The sequence below is a fragment of the Trypanosoma grayi genome, assembly GCF_000691245.1.
Source record: "Trypanosoma grayi strain ANR4 Tgr_295_V1, whole genome shotgun sequence".
Taxonomy (NCBI): Eukaryota; Euglenozoa; class Kinetoplastea; order Trypanosomatida; family Trypanosomatidae; genus Trypanosoma; species Trypanosoma grayi.
Window position 1 is genome coordinate 1 of NW_008825914.1, and position 19,146 is coordinate 19,146.

Genomic DNA, 19,146 nt, shown 5'->3' on the forward strand with positions numbered 1-19,146 from the left:
GCGGGAGGGACGGAGCGAAGGACGCACCACACACCACCAGATGAAAAGAGAATCCCCCAGCAGGAGAAACAGTTAGGGGGCGGCGCACAGCAGCGCGCAAAGCAAAGCCCAAGCAAAGAAAAGAGAAGAAACTACGCCTCCCCTTCCCACAGTGCGTGTCGTCGAGGGCAAGTGGGTCGGCGTTACGCCCACAACGGGGCAGCAATGAAACAGAACATAAGAGCTCCAGCAGCCAAGGGGGTTGGCCTGCAGGGGTTCGCACCCACAGCGGGGAGAGGAGCACCACACAGACCACCTCCCAACAGCAGCAGACCAACATGCGCATCGTGGCGCAGCACACACACACACAGGTGAGAGACACTTAGAAGAATACCTCAGAGAAGGCCCTCTCATGTAGGCGGTGCATAATCATGTGCCAAGCAAAGCCCATTACAGCAGTGAGAGAGATGCGCTGCCCTCGTTGGATACAGAGCACAGGGAGTATCCTCCAAGGGGGATTAGGTGGCGGGGGAAACAAACGAAAATGAAACCAAAAGTAAAGTAATCCAAAACATGTTAGCAAGCAATCTCCAGGGCAGCACACACAAGCACAAGGTGTATGCGTCCTCTCCGTGTGCACACACACAGAGGTCAGCACACAGCCAGGAGGCCCAGCACACCAACCACCAGCAACAAGGGTGTACGCACCCACAAAGGACTGAAGCTGCTGTCCCTACTCGGGGCATCACTCAGGGTGTTGTGTACATTGCTCTTCATGGAGTTTGCGTCCTTGTTCTCCTCCGATGGTACTGATGACGACTGCGCTGTGTCGGTTGCCGTGGTGCCCGCTTGCTCTTGATCAGAAGGGTTGCCACCAGTGGAAGAACTGCCCAGTGGTTCCTGTTGGAGACTCTGGCTGTGTGACTCGTCCTGTGACGGTTCCACAGGTGGATGTGACGGAGGCTGATCATCTGAAGGTGAAGCCTCAGGTTCCTCCCCTCGTTTTTTAAGAGCTTTTACCGCAGTGTCGATCTCTTTCAGCAATAACTTAGCGCTATTGACAGCTTTCTCAACTTGTGTAGTTGTCTCACCGGCATCAACGGAAGCTTTTCCCGCGTCTCCCTTTGCAGCCTTTGCAAAGTCAGCAGCTGTTTTTGCGGCATTCTTTAGTTTCTCGATGTCAGGTGTCGATATTGCGGTGGTCTCCACTTTGAAAAAACCAAACGCTTCCTCAGCACTTTTCTTGGCATTAAAAGCGTTCTTTTTCTCCGTCGTCGCAGCCGTTTTTGCTTCTCCAGCACTTTTCTCAGCTTGTGTCAATGCTGTAACAACATCTGATAGTTTATTGAATCTCTCCTGTGCGAGCTTCGCTTCGTTGCTGATACCTTCACCCGCGCCCCCCGCGGCGCCAGCCGTCTCCCGTGCTTTCGTGAACAACTCCTTTGCTTTAGTCGTTGTTTCCACTGCTTTAGTAACCTTCTCCACGATTAACTCAACGGATGCGTAAGAAGTGCTCGTCGTGGTCATTGCGGTATTCGCCAAGTTTTTTACCTCAGCAATATTGTTCTGCTCAATATTGTTTTTTGGCTTCACCTCCTCATTTAGCCTGTCCGCCGCTTCTGACGCCGTTTGTGCATTAACCTTGAATTGCTCCGCTTCACTCTTTACAGCTTCAACCTTACTCTTAGCGTCAATCACTGCCTTCTGGGCGACAAGCGCTTCCTCCTTCGCCTTCTGCAGGTTAGCAATCACTTGCTCCACGTCGCCAATAACCACAGCAGTGGCCGCTGCACAGCCACACACGCAGCACAGCACGACGGCCACCACAAACAACGCGGGGCGCCCCACCGCCGCCATCATCACAGCCCGAGGCACACTGGTCTACAGAGGGGGAGGGACGCACAGCGGGGTACACAAGCACAGCAGGGGAGAGCAGCAGCGCACCACACAACTCAACGGACAACTAGAAGAGTAACACATCACTCAAACAAAACATTAGTGGCAGAGCACAACGAGCCACACAAAAACAGATATCCAACAACCCCCAAAAAAGGATGAAAAACAAGTCGCAGTCGTAACGCCCATTTAAAAGTGTGGCTGTGTGTTGTTAAACAGTTGCCTGCTGGTGTCCCTCTGTGCTGTCAGCGGGGTGCAGCGGGAGGCGGTGCGGCACTCCATACCACGCCGCAGCGGAGCGCACAGACACAAGCGCGGAGAAGCAGCGGGCACACGCCCCGAGTGCACTCCGCAAGCCTTGAGAGGGGCGCAGCGCACAAGAGGAGCGGCAGCAGCAATGAAATGAAAAGAAAAGAGCTGCAGCAGCCAATGGAGTTGGCCTGCGGGGTGCAATACACACAAGCGCAGACTAAGGCGCAGTTAAAGGATGTTTTGCCAAGATGAGAGAGACGCAGTGATGCGTCAAGCAAAGCCCAAGCAAAGGGGGGAAGAAAAGACGCCTTGGCAGACTACACCGAGCACAATGGACATCGTCATAGTATAATCAATGCCCCAAAGCCCGCAAAGAGGCAGCAATTAAGAAGTGTAGGTTTATGTGTATTATGGGGAGAATAAAGCACCTGCTGAGTTAGTCAACAGGGCTGCACGCAATTATGGGTGGAGCACCACCGCCCAGTGCCCACAGCGCCCACTACAGAGCAAGGTAGGTCAGCGCTCCCAGGAGCATCAGCAGCGGAGGTAGCCGCATCCGCACATCGCTGCTGCCGTCGCCAGTGCCGATGCCGCGACCCGCAGGCGACTTTGGTGTAGCTGGGAGTTGCGGAGGGTCAGCAGACGCCGGTATAGGGGCGACGGAATCCGTGCTGGTCGCATACTTCTGCACCTCAACATCCCCGTTGTTCGTGGACTCCGCCACAGGGCCTGTGGGCGCTGCCGGGGGTGAAGGGGCTTCGGACGAGACGGTGGCATCACCGGTACCGTTGTCCTCTGTTTCTGCTAAACCGACACTAGCGGCGGCTTTCGCCCGCTCCTCTTCCGTGCGTTGCACATGTCCTTGCTTGGAGAGAAGGTCCCCTGACTCCTCAGTTGTGTGTAGATCACACTCTTTAGCCAGCTCATCTTCCTGTTGCTTCTTGTCTTCTGCCACCTTTTTCTCAGCCACAATTGCATCTCGTTCCTGCCGAGCACTGTTGAGCCGCTCTTCAGCCTCTTCACGGAGTTTCGTTGCGGCCTGAAACTCACCCTCAACAGCCTTCATTACTGTTTGAGCCTGCTGATCTGCCTTCTGGGCGGCCTCAAGCAGGAGCGGTGCCTGCTTTTCCGCTTCAGTGACGTTTGCCATCGCTTTGTTGACACAGATCACTGCGTCCCTAGCGGCGTCGTCCAAAGTGGTGGCCATATTCTTTGGGTCCTTATCTGTCCCTGCCTCTGCCCATCTGGCCACTTGAGCTGTGGCCTTGACCCACCGCATCGCATTCTGAGCATTCGCCCTCGCCATCAGTCCATTTTTCGCTGCACTAGTTGCCTCCGCCACTGCGTCCTTAGCGTCCACCGCCGCCGCCTCCTTGGCAAGGCGCGCAGTTTCTGTGCCATTCCCCGCGGCCCACTGCGCCACCAGAGATGCGGTGTACACATGATTCACTGCGAACTCATCCCTCTTCGCGGCTGCGTCAGTCTTTTTCGCTGTCTTGATCAGTTGAGTCGTTCAAGCCTTGCTTTTAACCACAGCAGGAACACCTTCAGCACGAACATTGCTCACTGGCACCTTTGGGATCTTTAATGCCTGCTGCGCGAGTGCCAAGACCTCCCCCACTGCCTTTTTTGCTTCTTTGACTAATTTTATAGAAGCACTTGTATTCTGCACGGCTACTCCAGCCATCACCTTCGTTGTGTTTGCCTTCTCCACAGCCAACATTGCTTTCTCAGCTGAAACTCTCGCCGCCTCTTTTTCGTTGTTCGCAGTTTCAACTTTAGCCTCTGCAGCCTCCACTGCCACTGCTTGTTCGGCTGCCGTGGCGGAGACGGACACACAGAGCAGCGCAAGGGAAAACACACAGAGAACACGTCCGTGCACCATAACAGGAACAGTCATACTGGCTTGGGTGGCTTGGACTTACTTGTCTACCGGGGAGAGAGAAGAGCACAGGCAAACACTTACAGACGCACAATACACACACACACAACGGGGAGAGCAGCACCACACAGACCACCTCCCACAGCAGCAACCGCAGCGGCCCAACATGCGCAGCGTGGCGCAGCACACACACAAAGATAAAATGAGAATCCCTATCTGGAAAAACAGTTAGTGAGCGGCGCACAGCAGCGCGCAAAGCAAATCCCAAACAAAGAAAAGAAAAGGAAAGAAAAAGAAAATCAAACCCTTCAAAGACAACGCCAAGCACAAAGCGTGTCATCTAGGGCAAGTGGGTCGGCGTTACGCCCACAGCGGGGCAGCAATGAAACGAAAACAAAAGAATCTAAACAATCAGGAGTGCAGCTCTCAGCACTCAACGCATTTACGGTGGAAACATCATCGTCCCATGCACACACAGAGGTACACACACAGGCACACAGACGTCTTACCACACGGCCACACAGGCGAGCAGCAGCATCAGCGGCGCACGCACCCACGCAGGGTTGCTGCTGGTGTCAGTGTTGTTTTTGTTTGTTGCAGTCGAAAGGGGTGCTGCATATTCTGCTGTAGATGGGTGGGAACCAGAAGCACTCCCCTTAATCACCACTTTGTCGAGATGCTCCATTTCATTCTTCAGCGCTTCCAACTCCTCCTGCGCTTCCCTCATCGTAGTTTGAGCTTCTCTTTTCGGTGCCGTTGATTTTATCTCTGCGTCGGTGACGACACGGATTGCGGCTTCCACAGAATGCCGAACCAATGTGGTGTTCTTTGTTGCCTCAATAGCAATAGCCCCTGCACTTTCACCTAATGCCCCAGTGAACTCGTTTACAGCCACATTTAGCATGCTTTTGAGTTTATTCAGTTTTGTACTATATTCTGGCGGTGAAGGTGTCGCAACCTTTTTCACGACACTTAATGCCTCCTCTGCTGCGGCGCGCGCTGCTTTCAATGCCTTGCAGAGCTCAACCGACGCAATATGTGTCTTCTGCACCTGCTCAAAGTACTCACCCACCGCCTTCTTTGCAGCGGCCGCAGTTGTCTTGGCTTTACTCACCGCCGCCTTGATGTACGCCTCCGCCCCTGCGGAGTCAGCCTCCGCGCTGTCAGCGAGCCGCACTGCCTCCTCAGCCTTCGCCACTGCGCCTTTAGCCTTATTCAGTTAACCCTCAGCCTCTGATTTCGTTTGTTCAGCGCTCACCAGCATGGCCTTAGACGCACTTTCCATCGCCGTCGCGTTTGTCTTGACATCCTCTTTTTTGGCAGCTTCTTTTGGGGCATCCTCCGTATTTGTAGGCGTTGTACCCGGGTTCAGTTTGTTAACATTCGCTTTTAGCTCCAACACTTTGACATACGCTTCAATCGCCGCAACTTTGGTCGTGTTTGCGTTCCGTACAGCTGACTTCATTGCGTCCGCAGCCTCAGAGACTGCTACCCGGGCCTTCTCAAGGGCAGACACTGCGACTTTAGCGTCCCATGCACGGCCCCTTGCTTCCTCATATGCGCCTTTCTTCGTTTGAACCTCCGCCTCCTTCTTCGCAATCGCGGCTTTGATACCCTGAAGTGCAGCTTCTGGGGACTCGCCGCCACCACCCGCAGCTGCCACACCTTCAGCCACAACTGGCTGCACAGAGAGGGCATCAGCAGCAGCAGCCACGCACAAGGCCGTGCAGCACAGAGCAGCGGCCAACGCACACACAACGCGGCGCACTGTCACCATCATTCAATAACGCTTGAGCAGCTGGGGTCTGCGGGGAGGAGAAAAGAGAGACAATACACAACAGGCAGCCCCAACACACACACACACGGAGCGGAAAAGAGAATCCCCCAGCAGGAGAAACAGTTAGTGGGCGGCGCACAGCAGCGCGCAAAGCAAAGCCCAAGCAATAAACGAAAAGAAAAGAAACAATGCCTCCCCTTCCCACAGTGCGTGTCGTCGAGGGCAAGTGGGTCGGCGTTACGCCCACAACGGGGCAGCAATGAAAACGAAACAAAAGAATCTTATCAATCAGGAGTGCAGTCCTCAGCACTCAACGCAATTACGGCGGGAGCATCATCGTCCCATGAAGACACGCACAAGTCTTACCACACGGCCACACAGAATCCACCAGCAGCGTTCGAGGTGTGCGCACCCACGCATAGATGACACTGCTTTCATGAGTGTGATGAGCAATAAACGTCTTTCCATTTCTTCTGTCGCTGAGCCTTGCACCAGAAGTAGTTTTCTCTTCCGTTGAAGAGTAATGCGTCGCAGTGTTTTCTTCTGCAGCAGCTGCTCGCCCTCCTCAGTAAAGTACCGAAAGGAAGCAGTCTCTGGCCAGTGCGCGGCAGTGTAGTCGTTGGCTGCCGCCATTCACTACATGGACGGCGATCTCAATTGTCTGCACACATCACTCCATACCGCACCTGCGTGGCTGCGAGCATGGTGGGAACTCCCAGCGTGTGCCTGAACACCTACTATCCCCGCGGGCAAACAGGGTGTGCGTAACGAGAAGAGAAAAGAAACGGAGAGAGAAACAGCGTTACTGCCAGGGGAAGCGGCAGCGTGCTGACCAACTGCACGCACAAAGGGGGAGAGCACCGCAAGATTGCATCACCTACTCAGAGGCCCAAGGAGAGTCACTGAAGGGGTGGGGACCAAAAGGAAGACCAGACGATGGAGAGCAGCACTGATGGAGACACTTCGTTCGCTCTTTTTCTTTTTGTTTGTTAAGAACTCCCCGCTCGCCCCTTCCCCACCAGTGGCATTCGTCGCCCCCCACGCCTCGCCCCTGCGCACTACTACCGGGAATAATAGGAGTAATGGAAAATTCATAGCAGAAGTAATAAAAAAGAAATGAAAGAAGGCATATTCTCTCTTGGCTGGATATCACGTAACCACATAGCAGCCGAGGTGCTTGGAGATATTTGTTTTTCTTTTTAATTTGATTTGTTCGTCTTCTGTTGCTTTTTTTGCTGTTGCTTTACTTGTTCTTATTCCTGTTTTCGCACTGTGCTGTTGCTAACTCTTATTTTCCTTTTTTTTTTGCTTTTATGCCTTTCTCCGTCCTTCCTCTCTCCCCGCCCACTGCCAGGAGGAGCAGCCGACACGTACGCAAGGGGGCACACACGCGGTGTGTGTGTGTGTGTGTGTGCCCAAACCCCCCAAAAAAACAAAAATAAGAAAAATGAAACGGGGCAGAAGCGGCCGTACGGAACCACGCAGCGACGTCTTATACGATTTCCCAGCCAGGGTCTTGCGCATCCATCCACCGCACCACACAACGGCACACACACACACACACACACGCACAGAGGGAGAGAGAGAGAGAGAGAGATATGCAGAGGTATACATTGCATGCAAAGAGCATGCGGTTTCCCCTCTATGTGCATGTAGCATATATGTATGCACGCAAGACCCTCTCCCCCGCTTACACGCGGTAGTAGCGGCCGCCGTAGTCTGCCTCCTCGTTCGTCTCACGCTGCAGCAGGCACGTCACGATCATGCCGATGAACGCGGCCGCCGCGACACTGAAGCCGATTGGCAGCACTTGCTTCATGTGGCTCTGGAAAGCATCCATCACCGCAGACTCGCACGTCTCCGTGTATGTGTCGATCTTCTGCTGCTCCTCTTGAGGGCAGACAGGGCACGGGGTAGTGGCGTTCTCCGCCACGCTCGCGACGGCCTTCGAGTCCGTCGGCATCATCATCATCAGTGGCGGTCGGTGATTCTCGCCAGTGCCGCTGCTGCTGCTGTTGGGTACTGGCATTATCGCGTCGGGAGTGGGCAGTAGTGGGCGGGCGACGCGGTCGTTGTTCACGGCCGCCGTGTGGCAGAGCGACTTCCACCCGGAGCACTCGAACTGCAGCTCTAACCCGCACATCTCCTCCCCTCGGTTGGCGACGGAGTCATTCCAGCTGTCCTCCAGCCCGAGGCGGTTCGTGCTGATGAGCGTGTACACAACAGAGAAGCCCAGTGCCACCACGAACACCACCAGCAGGTAGAAGAAGTAGAGGCCACGCAGGCACGGGTTACGCGTGCAGAGTGCGAGGAAGCCGAGGAGGGAGAAGCCAAGGAGTGCGCTGAAGCAGGAAATGTACGCGATGAACACGGCGTGGCAGGAGCGGCACAGATCGTTCAGCGATGATTCTATCTTGTTGCGCTCGATCAGCCCAACAGCAAGACCGCCAATGGCGCCAGCGGTCAGCAGCACGTTCATCCCCATTAGTAGCGCGCGGAAGAACATGAGGCACCCGCTGTTGCGTCTCCCCGACCCGTATTGTGGATCGTAGTAGTAACTAGTCTTCATTTCCTCGTTTACTCGGTGCTGGCTGGCTTCGCTGTTACTCCTTGCTTGTTGTTGAAAACGTACGTCCCAATGGGACCTTTGCAGTATACCTTCCTTTGCGTTGTTTCCCTGGCCGCGGATTGCCCGAGAAGCGGAAGCCGAAGCGCGAGGACAAAAAAAAAAACAAGAGCGGCACATACAGAGGAGAGGGTCACATGCACTTTTGCCATGCGTAGGTGTGTGGGGCCGCAACCCGGCGGCGATGCGAGTGCTACACAAGGGAGAAAAGAGAAACTGTGTATTCTTCTCGTCTGCACCTCACTCGATATTCCTTCAAGCTGCTGCTGCTGCTGGCGGTGACAGTCACGTAACGGAAAGCAGGCGGTGATGTTGCAACCGATGCAGCACCTCCCCCTTTCCCACATTGGGCGCACACAGCACAGCGGTGCCAAGAGGGAGAAGGCAAGAGGCATCGAAGTGCCGTCGCCCACAGTCTTCTGCTTCCTCCCGCTGTTGCCGTTGCCCTCCTCCAGTGTGTACATATGCCTGAGCACAACAGGAAGAGATGCCACACACACCAAACACAAGTAAAACACAAAAAAAAAAGACAGGGCTAAAGAATAGATACACCGAGTGTACCAGCGTCATAAACGCCATATATGTGTGCGACACAAGAATCAGCACCAGCATACGCGCAGCGTTAAGGAAAGATGAATTATAGGTTTAAAGGCCTGTGGTGCTACACAGTTCCCCTCCTCTCCCCCTTTCTCCCCCGTGACAGCAGAAGTAGATTAGGCTTGCGTTATTACCACTACACAAAAGCGGAACACCCAAACAACAAAAACAAACAGCACATCTTCAGCGCACACTAACAGTGGGGTCACAAGTGGCCCCTGCATCGCCCATTCAGGCTCAACACTCACCCACTCTGAGAAAGAGTGCTAAGCGCAGAACAGCGTGAGGGGGGTGGGGGGAGGAATGAAGTCCAAGCCATGAGTACATAAATAAGACCGTCATAAAAAAATATCCATAACTTCAACAGCACGCCACGCGCACACACACACTTTGCGGCGCAGAGACTGGAAGTGCACCTCGTACATGTGCACGACATTCACACCGTCGCGCCTACACACCTTGGCCGGCATTGCTCTCGCATGAAGGCGCGAGCGCAACTCCGCCCCGAATCGGAGGCCGGCCAGCAGCTCCACCAGTGTCATGCTTACACCGATGACCCACTTCAGCATCATCCCAGCCACGCGGTCGTCAAGCTCGTCTCTCACAAGACCGTCAAAGCGGCGGCCAATCTCCACCTGCGCAGCAGGTAGCGACCGGGTCGCGGAGAAAAGAGGAGTGCAAGCACGGCCTGAAGCCTGCAAGTCAGACACCGCGTCGCGGTCGTCTGAAAATCGCGGAAGGCGCACAAGAAATTTGAAGAGCAGGAGCAGGCGCAGCATGATCCCACATCGTCATCAGGAGAAGAAATCGCTATGCCACATGTTCCATTATATATCTCATCCCTGACCGCTCTGCTGTGTATCTCCTCGCCCGCCCGAGCATCAGCTCAGCTGCCCGCCTCTCCGCGCGCATCACCGCCAGCGAAGCGCAGCTGGACACCGCCCACAAGTAGCGACACCGATCCGCCGGCCGGCACGGTCTTTTCAGGCATGAAGCTTCAGCCTCCCTACAAAAAAAAAGAGCAAAGAAGAACACATACAAAAATGGCGTCACACACACACACACATATATATATATACAGAATTCACCGAACTCCCAAGATGTGGCCGTTTGGCAGGAGTAACCGAAAGCCATCAGTTAGCTTGCTCCACCTCAATCATTGTTATCACTGCATTCACAATTGCTGCCGCTGCTGGAATTGATGCCCCGCCAACCGCTCTGCGAGATGGCAAAGCTGTTCATCAAACGATGCCTCAGAGACGGTCGCACCAGTAAGGATGCGCGACACACAAAACGCATCGTCCTCCTCATTACGCCTCTGCTGAATCGCAGCAGCCACATGCTCCTCCGCCATCGGGCGCAGCATATGGTGATAGTACAGTACCTCGAAGAAAAACCAGTAGCGAAACTCAAAGTACTTCTCCAGTAAAGAGTCATCATCCAGAACAATTGGATCAAGAGCAGTAGCAGTAGCAGCAGGACCAGCGTTTCCCGAATCATCTGCAGAAGCCAGCCGCGATTGCAGCGCTTGCTCAATGTAGGGGAGGTCTGTCACCTCCACCCATGAGCACGACGGCGCCTCCCAATCACAGTCGTCACCAAGCGGCGGTGGTGGGTGCTGCCGATACTCCTGCTTGAGCCAAAAGCGGGTGTAGTCGACAGGCACCCCTGGCTGCGGTGGGACATACTGCAGGCGAGGTATCAACTTCAGAAACGACAAAGGCAGCAGTGCGTCATTCATTGTTTCAGTAGCACGTGGCAAAAAATCTCGACGGCAATGGAACATGCGGCTGATGCGCTCTGAAAGGCCCTGGCGGCGCGGGTGACGGCGTGGTGTTCGGAAGAAACGGCGCAGACAAGCCGTCTCGTCGTCAACGTCAACAAAAACAAAATGGTCAAACAGCGCGGTGACACGAGGATCCGCGAATAAGAGAAACCCTTCGCACACGATGTACACCGTCTTATCATTCGCAGGGTTTATGCAGACTGCATTCCTGTTGTCGCTTCTCTCTGCAGCGTGTATTTCAGCACTGCGGTGCCGTTGCTGCGCGTCCTCCTGCTCGTGGGCCGTCAGTGAGTCATCCGAGTGCAGCTCCTGCAGATCCGTACCTGATGCTGGTGATGTCGGTGCGTCGTGCTGCTGGTGGCGCATCAATGCAGCGACGCAGCTCACCTCCCGCAGGTCCGAGGCCGCATCTGAGGGATCTGTGTCGGCACTGTCACCGCGTTGCAGCTGTCGTCGAATATCAGAGATAAAACGAGCGTAGTCGTCGACGCGAATGCAGCGTGGGTCCTCCCACGTGCCGAGCTCCTCGCACATCTTGGGATTGAAGAAGTCATCCATGCCGATGGGGTGTAGCGGTGAGTGCAGCAGCGCCGCGAGTCGGTGAGCAGCAGTCGTCTTGCCCGATGCGCTGCAGCCTGCCACGCCAATCAGCACCACACACGTCCCGGTTGATGTCTGCGCCAACGCCATCCTTCGTGTATCCACCCTTTACCTCCCCCGACTGCGTGGATGCAAACAACAGAGAGTAATACAGGCAGCCGATCTGCACAGGAATGCAACAAGGGGCAGGTTGAATCTGAGGTACTCGCAGCTTTATTCTCTCTGTTTTGTTTCTCTTTTTTGGCCACGCCTCTCCTTGTCTCTTTGCAGGGGCACGAGGCACACCTCTTTAACTCGTCTCCATAAAGAAACGCTCGCCGCGACACGTGTATAGTGTCCCAGTCTCGTGCATAAAATACCCCAACAGCTGCTGCTGCTCCCCCGCCACAGAACCATCTTGCGGTGGTTTATCTCCACAGTTGTCATCGCAATTACTGTTGCTGATGCTTGCCTTCATAGGCTCATCATTTAGAGCCCCCTGTTTGCATCTGTCACCATTCGTATCGCCTTGAGGCGTCTGTTGCATGACGAGCGTCATGGAGGCTAACGCAATGCGATTCCTGCCGTACTGCCACGCGGTGGGGTCAGGCAACGTGCGTGCCTCACACGCCGCACTCAACACAGCGAGAACATCCCCGACTTCTGACAGGGCATCCACGTCGTTAGCTGACGCCTTCGCTAGCGCACCTCCGCCCATACGCAGCGCCTCCGCGATGTTCGCTGAGTGCTGCAACTGGGGCTCCTCATCCGTCTCTCTCAGCGCAAACCACTCAGCCGCCGTTGTAGGTGTCTCCTCGGCAACTCTCTGCCGCTTGCGTGGACTCGCACTGCGCAGAGTACACACAGGGCGTGCGAATTTGTCCGCAGCAGCAACTCTCTGTGCCACTGAAACGACGTACATGCACATCTCCAGCACTGCATCGAGCCCCTGCCCCTCATCGGGCGTGTCGGCGTCTACCAGCTTGCTCTCCACGGGCTTCTCACTCCATGACGTTGCCCACCATGTCTCATCTGCCGCCACCATCGCCGCTGCCTTCCTCAACACCGGCGCCAGCGCGCAGCTGTCCTCTCGCAGTACCGGAGGGTCGTCACCGACGACTACAGGAGAAGCAGCAGCAGCAGCATCAGCAGGAGCGGCGGTGGCGGCGCGTAGGGCATGTGCCGCACCACAATGATAGCCCGTCAAGGCTAGAAAGAGCGCCGATTGCAGTTGCGGCTGCAGTGAAGAATGCAGGTCAGCCGACTGCGCCATGAAGGCATCCACGCACACGTCGAAGATCTGTCCACCGAGGCCAATCTCCGTCGCGAGCAACAGCGCGACGACCTCCACAGTACTCAAATCATCCTGCACCTCAACGTCACGGCACTGCCATTCGAAGGATGAAAAGGACGCAGGCGTGTGCACTTCCTCCTCCCCCTCGTCCTCCAGCTTCTGCTGCTGATGCTGCTGCTGCTGCTGCCGCCAATCATCCTCTACAAATGGAGTTAATGGTGATGAAGGCGTAATGTCAGCGGTTGTGCACGGCGGCAGCAGCAGCGACAGGACGCCAATAAATCGGCGTCGCCAACATTCCTCAAGCGACACCTTGTCGCTACTCGTTGCATCCATCGCAGCGGCACGCACACAGCGCACCGAACAGCGTGTCCCCCTGTGCCTGTGTTGTGGCGCCCCCCGCCGCCCTCACTCTTCCTCCCACCGCTCCCACATCCCACAGACCAAATTCAAAAGGAGAATAAAAAAAAAAAAACAGAAAAAACAGTGATGTGAATGATAAAAAACGAATAGGAGGCGACGATACAATTAAATGCATACATCGCACGACGCATCAATGGGCAAGGTCGGCGAGGCATCTGAGCTCGTTTCACTCGTCTCTGTCACCCCGTGCAGGAAAACCAACCAGCGTCCACAGAAAGACGTGCGTACGTGCATGCAGGCAACGAGTAGCAATCTCGGCAGCGGCACGAGGGAAAGAAGCACTGTCAGCTCCGGCGAGGATGCAACAAACAAATCGAAAGAAAAGTAGAGTCCATTGAACAAAGAAAAAAAAAACACATAAAAATAAAAGAGAAAACGGAAACTCATCTTCTGTAAACCGGTAGAATACACCCCCACCCCCCTCTCAGATGTAGTCATGGCGCAGGAGGGCGCGGCACACCCAACTGGAAAAGCCACGCCCATCCGGCAGCTGTGACGGAATCGCATCATGCGCTGCGCCATCTGTGGCGCTGGCATAGAGCGTCTCCAGCTCCACCTTCACCTGCAGCCGCTGCATCTCCAGTGCCTCGGTATGCCACACCTTGCACGCCTCTTCACCAAAGGTGGTATCACACCCTTCCCATACGTTATGCCAGCGCGCAAGAATATTCACCAGCAGCACTTTATCGCGATGACTGAAGGGCTGAAACGGAAGACGCGGACGAATGCCAGCAGCAGGAGACGATGTATCCACTGTCGAGGAAACAGCAGCTGCGGCATCATCAGTGGCGCACGGCTGTGTAATGTGACAGCTGCGCAAGCCGAGCCAGTGAAGTGCATGCACTGCAGCATAGCGGTTCTCCTGCATGGCCCCCGCACCAAGCTTATACTGCTGCAAAATAGCAAGACCGCTTGGGTTGTAGTCAACGAGCGCCACGACAGGCAGGTGTGGGACGGCACGATGCATGTTCGCCAGGAGCGTCCGCGCCGCAACTGTGGGAAAGCCGTGGGAGGTGAGAAGCACACACGGCACCCGCTCAAAGATTCGCTCCTCCATGAGACGGAAAAACACCGCGTGCTTCTCCACAACGAGGATGTAGCGCGTGCATTCGCAGAGTAGGAAGCCGCCCATGGTGCGGCCATCTTCTGCGGCAGCAGCAGCAGCAGCACCGTCGACACTGCGCCATTCGACGCACAGCTCCTCTTGCCGTGTCGGAAGCGGCATCCCCTCCGACCCGTGGCGGCGCAGGTCGACACCATGAAAGTACAGAGCACCGCCCACGCAACCACGCGTGCCAGGCACCACACCGAGCCACTGCCTCGGGACGCCGAGCACCTGCACGAGCTGCTGGATGGTGCGGTTGACGCAGCCCTGGTCGGGCACAAGGCGGGAGAGGTGGTAGTAAATGTCCCGCTGCGTGCTGATCACACCAAGGTGAAGATTATCGTAAAGCACACGAAGCACCAGCAGCTGCAGCCGTATTACTTGAAGCCGGCTTTCTTGTAGACGCAGAAGCAGCGGTGGTGAGGTTCGTGGTGTTTCACAGACTGCGTCTTTGCTGGGATCCGCAACGCCACCGCCCGTGCGACCCCTCTTCGCAGCGCGTCCCGCTGATGGCAGCGGCGGTTGCGTGTTCACAATTTCGTGAATTGTGTTTAGCACGAACGCCTCCACACGCCGCACGGCCTCAGCCGTCAGCACCACCGGCGTGTGGGCAGAGACAACGCTTGGGCTCATAAAGTCAGCGTCCGGCGGGGTGGCGAGAGGCCGCACTTTGTGCCTAGCCGCCGGCCTCACTGCGGCATCCACTACAGCAGCAATCTCGGTAGCAGCAGCAGCAGCAGCCGACGGCGGCGACAACGGCAAGGGCGCTGTCATTTACTGTCGCACTACACAGTAGACACACATACAGAACAAAAGGAGACATGGTGCAACGATAAGAGTAAAACAGATAAAAGGCAGAACCCAATCCCATCACAATGTACGCATGCAGCCACTCCTACTGCTCAGCACGGCACACCACACGGCGGGTAATTTTTTATTTCGCTTGTCTTCTGTTACGTCATTCCTACTTGACGGAGCTCGGCGGCTCTCCGCGCGCTGCCAGAGGTCTCACAGCTCCTTCCTTCTCTTCCTCGTCGCGTGCACGCTTGCGCAACTCGCGCTGCCGCTGCGCCCAAAGCCGCGACACGGACTGCGAGAAGTCGACGTGGATGCGTTGGTCGTCAACGAGCGCGTTGTCCATCTTCTGAAACGCCCGGTAGCACGCCTCCACGTCGGCGAACTCCACGAAGCCGTAGCACAGCGAGTTGCCCGTCTTTCGGTCCTGCACCACCTCTGCCGAGCGCACCGCGCCGAACTGCGAGAAGCACATCGACAGCCCCTCGCCGGTGGTGAGCGGGTTGAGCTTACACACAAACAGCACATTCTCCGGCGGCTTCATCTCACCAGAGGCGTCGGCGACGCCGTCGAGCAGGTTCAGCATGAGTGTGCGTGTAGCGTTGAGTTTGTCCTGGTGCATGCGCATGACTGCCTGGTGGCGGCTCTCGCGTTCCTTTCGGGACTCTGCGTGTGGAGCCTCCTCGTCGGAACTCAGATAGTCGCCGTGGTAGTGCGGGTTGTACTCCACCGACACCAGATCGTCGCGGTCGTCGTTGCTGTTGTTGTTCTTGTTGCTGTTACCTTTATCATTCTTGAGCGTGTCCGTCTCTCCTGAGATGCCCTGCAGAGGGCGTCCGTACAGCATGAAGAACGCGGTGCCTGGCGGTACGCCTGTGTGATCCCCAGCATTAGAAGCGGCAGAAGCACTACGAAGAAGAGCAACAAGAGCGGAGTTTGCGCGTTTAACTGTTTCTGAGGACGCCCAGTGTCGAAAACATCCCGCAGCCTTGACGGCAAGGCCCAGTGCCCCGGACTCCTGCGCAGAAGTGCTGCTGCTGCTGCGCACCACGTCCGAAAAGGCTTCGGTCCCCGCTGTTGGCAGAACCGTCGCATGCTTGATGCGAATAAGCCGCGTAGGGCGCGCTGCTGCAGTCGTGGCGGACGACACCGATCGTTGATGGGGCGCCGCGCGCATCTTCTCAATGACACGAATACCCTCCCGCACCTCGCCCAGCACCATAAAGTCACCCTCAAAGTAGTCTAGATGTCTTTGGCTCAATGTGAGCACTAGACGGCTTGCTTTCGCGACACTTCCGGTGTCCGATGCGTGCGACAGTTGCGGCACCTCGAGCAGCAGCAAGCCTTGGTGACGTATCGCACCGGCTGCCTCCAATGGGTGCTGCGGCACGAACTGCACCGTCGCGGACCCCTGACGCACTTGCAGTGTCGCCGTGTGTCCCTTCATGCGCTCCCATTCCTGGCGCATCAGCCGCTCAAGAGCAGTGCCTGTTGTCGGCCTCTCAACAGATTTGGCCCCTACTGCAGCGTCACCCACAAGGGAAGGGAACGTCCTGCATCGCAGCGACTCGACAGGGTGCGAGAAAATAATGACGTTGTCAGGGATCACCTCCGTTGCGATGCAGCCGTTGAAGTATTTGCAACGGCACAAGTTGACCACCTCCGCGGTAGCAGCCGGACAGTCAGCGCCGTAGAGGTCCACAATGAAGGAGCCCAGTGAGGTCTCGATGAGAATAGCCGCCGTTACCAAAGGGTGCCGCCCCCCGCTGCGGTGTGGTGGTGGCATCTATACCTGATTCCCTCTCCCCCGCTCAATGTGTGTCTGACTTGCTGCTGGAAGGATGGATGGGGTGGGGGACGGTTCACCTGCCGACGCACACACGCACCCGCAGACCTGCACAGAGCGCTACACCTAGACTTCACCACCACCAGCAACACACACACACACAAACACGAAAAAAAAAAAAGAAGGGCGCACCCAGCAAGCAGAACAAAGAGAGTAAACAATACATGTTCTCGTCCCCAAGGCGCACTGCACCTCCTGCCACATAAGACTCTCTCCTGTTGCGCTTCCACCCACACCCCACACGGCCTGCATGGAAGCAACGTCCCTCCTCCGGGCCCACTCAGTCACACATACAATCAAACATACACACACTCGTGTCACGCCCGCTCGACGTACGCCGCCAGCACCCACTCCTTGAAGCACGCCGGGCAGTCGCGGCGCTGACGGTACCAACTCTCAATGCAGTGCTCGTGGAAGGTGTGGTCGCAGACGCCCCTCACCACACGGCAGTCCGCCTCCGAGCGCCCCTTCACACGGCAGTCGAGGCAGCACTCGACCAGATGCAGCTTGCACACCAGGCACTCGTTCAGCGCCATCTCCGTGTGCTCGTATGAGCAGGCGAGGACGGCCTCCTTTATTGCGACGGCAATGCGTTGGGGCTCGCTGCTCGACTCCACACGCGCCATGGCAGTTGGGACGGCCAAAGTTCAACAAACCAAAAAAAGAAAAGCAGTAAGAAGCTTTCCTCTACACTGCAAGCATACAGTAGAGGAACACTGGCGCGACGAGCAACTTGCTTCCCTCTATTCACTTCTCTTATACCCGTCCTTCTTTCTTTTATTTTGATTTTTTCCTTTCTTTATTTCTTTCCCCTTTTTTTTCTCCCCGTGGGCATGCGTGAGTGCATGTGTGGTCGTTTAAATGATAAACGGGCGGGCGGCAACAAAAGAGAAACAAGAAAACAAGGCAGCCTTCCGCAGTGCAACACAGCCGACGTTGGGCCTGTAACGTCAACCAGTGAAGAAAAGACACGAAACGCAAGGCACCATGGCGCAGAACTTCGTTATGGGCCCATTGCAAGAGAGCAAAAAAAAAAACACGGGTATGCTGCAGAAGCAGATAATGTCTTCGTCATCATTCCATAATGTTTCCATTCACCTCCGCCTCCTCTCGCATTGTGGCCACCACATCAGGAATCGTTTCTAGCTGTCTTGACCACCTCCCACTCCCGCCCACATATTGGACACAATGAGCGCTGCCGCGCCCAGCGCGAGATGCAGTGGTGATGGAACACGTGATTGCAGACACCCCACACAATGAGGCACTCGCCTGTAACATCATCGTCCCATGTCGAAGCGACCATTGTAATCCTCGACGCAGGCTGCGACTGCCCGCTGAGGGGCCGCGCTGCCCTTCCGCCTCTGATGTCACTGCGCATGTTATTGTCAATGCTGTTATTGGTATTGCTACTAGTTGTGGTGGTGGCGATGTTGCTTCTGGCATGACTGCTGTTGGGGTTGCTGCTGCTGCTGCTGCTGTCGTTGCGGTGTCGGCCACCTCCGCGGCACTCGATGCACATGTCAGCAATTGCGCTCTTGCAAATAGCACACGTTTCAACCTGCACGTTCCACGACCACACCGCCACCGCGTCCCACTGCTTTGCCACAATGCTGCACGCAGCCGCATCGCCCTCGCCCACCGCCGCGTCGTCCGCGTGGGAGTTACGAGACGAGGGCTCCATCCTTCTCGCCGCCTCACACCCACACCGCGCGCCGTCACGTTCTGGCACCCGCTGGTTGGAGGGAGAGAGAGAGAGAGAGAGAAAGAGAGAGGGCAGGAGAAAGGAAAGAGAGAAGCGCGCAAGAGTGAGCATCATTTTTTTTTTCTTTTTGCGGTTCCCTGTTTCGTGAAGCGCAGAGAGGCAACCGTCACAGCAACTATAAGCCATGATCACACAGATGCAGTTACGATAAACCACACACACACACACACATATATATATATATATATATGTATGTATATTTGTATTGATTCACTCAGCGTTGAGGGGATTGCCACAACAAAAAAAAGGGAACAGAGAGAACACTCACGTGGGTCAGAATAAACGACCATGGGCGTCTTCTATGAGTCTATCACGCGCACGTGCAATGCGGGCGCCCTCCATCTTGAGGCGCTCCACCATCAGCGTCATCTCCCGCAGCTGCCGCGACTTCTCCTCGTCCTGCGCGAGGAGCTCCTGCACACGCGCGTCACATGACATGGCCTGCTGCTGGTTGAGCCGCACCGCCGCCTGCAGGTGCTCCACCTTCGCGGCCACAACCTCCGCCTCGCGCTCCCGCGTCGACAGTCGAGCCTGCGCCGCCGACAGC

The 19,146-nt window shown here is 56.0% G+C and overlaps 15 protein-coding genes across 15 annotated transcripts; all 15 read right to left on the reverse strand.

Annotated features, from left to right (window-relative positions):
• Nucleotides 1-630: 630 nt before the first annotated feature.
• On the reverse strand, nucleotides 631-1,839 carry DQ04_02951000 (hypothetical protein; the record flags this gene model as incomplete). The annotated part of the gene is made up of 1 exon (XM_009312358.1): nucleotides 631-1,839. The coding sequence occupies one exon, from the start codon at nucleotides 1,837-1,839 to the stop codon at nucleotides 631-633; it is 1,209 nt and encodes a 402-aa protein (XP_009310633.1).
• Nucleotides 1,840-2,626: 787 nt separating this feature from the next.
• Nucleotides 2,627-3,433, reverse strand: DQ04_02951010 (hypothetical protein; the record flags this gene model as incomplete). Its single annotated transcript, XM_009312359.1, has 1 exon — nucleotides 2,627-3,433. The coding sequence occupies one exon, from the start codon at nucleotides 3,431-3,433 to the stop codon at nucleotides 2,627-2,629; it is 807 nt and encodes a 268-aa protein (XP_009310634.1).
• Nucleotides 3,434-3,640: 207 nt separating this feature from the next.
• On the reverse strand, nucleotides 3,641-4,027 carry DQ04_02951020 (hypothetical protein; the record flags this gene model as incomplete). The annotated part of the gene is made up of 1 exon (XM_009312360.1): nucleotides 3,641-4,027. One exon carries the CDS (start codon nucleotides 4,025-4,027, stop codon nucleotides 3,641-3,643), a length of 387 nt encoding a protein of 128 aa, XP_009310635.1.
• Nucleotides 4,028-4,514: 487 nt separating this feature from the next.
• On the reverse strand, nucleotides 4,515-4,913 carry DQ04_02951030 (hypothetical protein; the record flags this gene model as incomplete). Its single annotated transcript, XM_009312361.1, has 1 exon — nucleotides 4,515-4,913. One exon carries the CDS (start codon nucleotides 4,911-4,913, stop codon nucleotides 4,515-4,517), a length of 399 nt encoding a protein of 132 aa, XP_009310636.1.
• A 315-nt stretch (nucleotides 4,914-5,228) lies between these two features.
• Nucleotides 5,229-5,789, reverse strand: DQ04_02951040 (hypothetical protein; the record flags this gene model as incomplete). Its single annotated transcript, XM_009312362.1, has 1 exon — nucleotides 5,229-5,789. One exon carries the CDS (start codon nucleotides 5,787-5,789, stop codon nucleotides 5,229-5,231), a length of 561 nt encoding a protein of 186 aa, XP_009310637.1.
• Nucleotides 5,790-6,119: 330 nt separating this feature from the next.
• DQ04_02951050 (hypothetical protein) lies at nucleotides 6,120-6,419 on the reverse strand (the record flags this gene model as incomplete). Its single annotated transcript, XM_009312363.1, has 1 exon — nucleotides 6,120-6,419. One exon carries the CDS (start codon nucleotides 6,417-6,419, stop codon nucleotides 6,120-6,122), a length of 300 nt encoding a protein of 99 aa, XP_009310638.1.
• Nucleotides 6,420-7,476: 1,057 nt separating this feature from the next.
• On the reverse strand, nucleotides 7,477-8,355 carry DQ04_02951060 (hypothetical protein; the record flags this gene model as incomplete). Its single annotated transcript, XM_009312364.1, has 1 exon — nucleotides 7,477-8,355. One exon carries the CDS (start codon nucleotides 8,353-8,355, stop codon nucleotides 7,477-7,479), a length of 879 nt encoding a protein of 292 aa, XP_009310639.1.
• An 8-nt stretch (nucleotides 8,356-8,363) lies between these two features.
• Nucleotides 8,364-8,876, reverse strand: DQ04_02951070 (hypothetical protein; the record flags this gene model as incomplete). The annotated part of the gene is made up of 1 exon (XM_009312365.1): nucleotides 8,364-8,876. The coding sequence occupies one exon, from the start codon at nucleotides 8,874-8,876 to the stop codon at nucleotides 8,364-8,366; it is 513 nt and encodes a 170-aa protein (XP_009310640.1).
• A 471-nt stretch (nucleotides 8,877-9,347) lies between these two features.
• On the reverse strand, nucleotides 9,348-9,788 carry DQ04_02951080 (hypothetical protein; the record flags this gene model as incomplete). The annotated part of the gene is made up of 1 exon (XM_009312366.1): nucleotides 9,348-9,788. One exon carries the CDS (start codon nucleotides 9,786-9,788, stop codon nucleotides 9,348-9,350), a length of 441 nt encoding a protein of 146 aa, XP_009310641.1.
• Nucleotides 9,789-10,183: 395 nt separating this feature from the next.
• Nucleotides 10,184-11,485, reverse strand: DQ04_02951090 (hypothetical protein; the record flags this gene model as incomplete). The annotated part of the gene is made up of 1 exon (XM_009312367.1): nucleotides 10,184-11,485. The coding sequence occupies one exon, from the start codon at nucleotides 11,483-11,485 to the stop codon at nucleotides 10,184-10,186; it is 1,302 nt and encodes a 433-aa protein (XP_009310642.1).
• A 199-nt stretch (nucleotides 11,486-11,684) lies between these two features.
• DQ04_02951100 (hypothetical protein) lies at nucleotides 11,685-13,004 on the reverse strand (the record flags this gene model as incomplete). The annotated part of the gene is made up of 1 exon (XM_009312368.1): nucleotides 11,685-13,004. The coding sequence occupies one exon, from the start codon at nucleotides 13,002-13,004 to the stop codon at nucleotides 11,685-11,687; it is 1,320 nt and encodes a 439-aa protein (XP_009310643.1).
• Nucleotides 13,005-13,515: 511 nt separating this feature from the next.
• DQ04_02951110 (putative meiotic recombination protein spo11) lies at nucleotides 13,516-14,970 on the reverse strand (the record flags this gene model as incomplete). Its single annotated transcript, XM_009312369.1, has 1 exon — nucleotides 13,516-14,970. One exon carries the CDS (start codon nucleotides 14,968-14,970, stop codon nucleotides 13,516-13,518), a length of 1,455 nt encoding a protein of 484 aa, XP_009310644.1.
• Nucleotides 14,971-15,160: 190 nt separating this feature from the next.
• Nucleotides 15,161-16,777, reverse strand: DQ04_02951120 (putative RNA-binding protein; the record flags this gene model as incomplete). Its single annotated transcript, XM_009312370.1, has 1 exon — nucleotides 15,161-16,777. The coding sequence occupies one exon, from the start codon at nucleotides 16,775-16,777 to the stop codon at nucleotides 15,161-15,163; it is 1,617 nt and encodes a 538-aa protein (XP_009310645.1).
• A 377-nt stretch (nucleotides 16,778-17,154) lies between these two features.
• Nucleotides 17,155-17,463, reverse strand: DQ04_02951130 (hypothetical protein; the record flags this gene model as incomplete). Its single annotated transcript, XM_009312371.1, has 1 exon — nucleotides 17,155-17,463. The coding sequence occupies one exon, from the start codon at nucleotides 17,461-17,463 to the stop codon at nucleotides 17,155-17,157; it is 309 nt and encodes a 102-aa protein (XP_009310646.1).
• A 503-nt stretch (nucleotides 17,464-17,966) lies between these two features.
• Nucleotides 17,967-18,518, reverse strand: DQ04_02951140 (hypothetical protein; the record flags this gene model as incomplete). Its single annotated transcript, XM_009312372.1, has 1 exon — nucleotides 17,967-18,518. The coding sequence occupies one exon, from the start codon at nucleotides 18,516-18,518 to the stop codon at nucleotides 17,967-17,969; it is 552 nt and encodes a 183-aa protein (XP_009310647.1).
• Nucleotides 18,519-19,146: the final 628 nt, after the last annotated feature.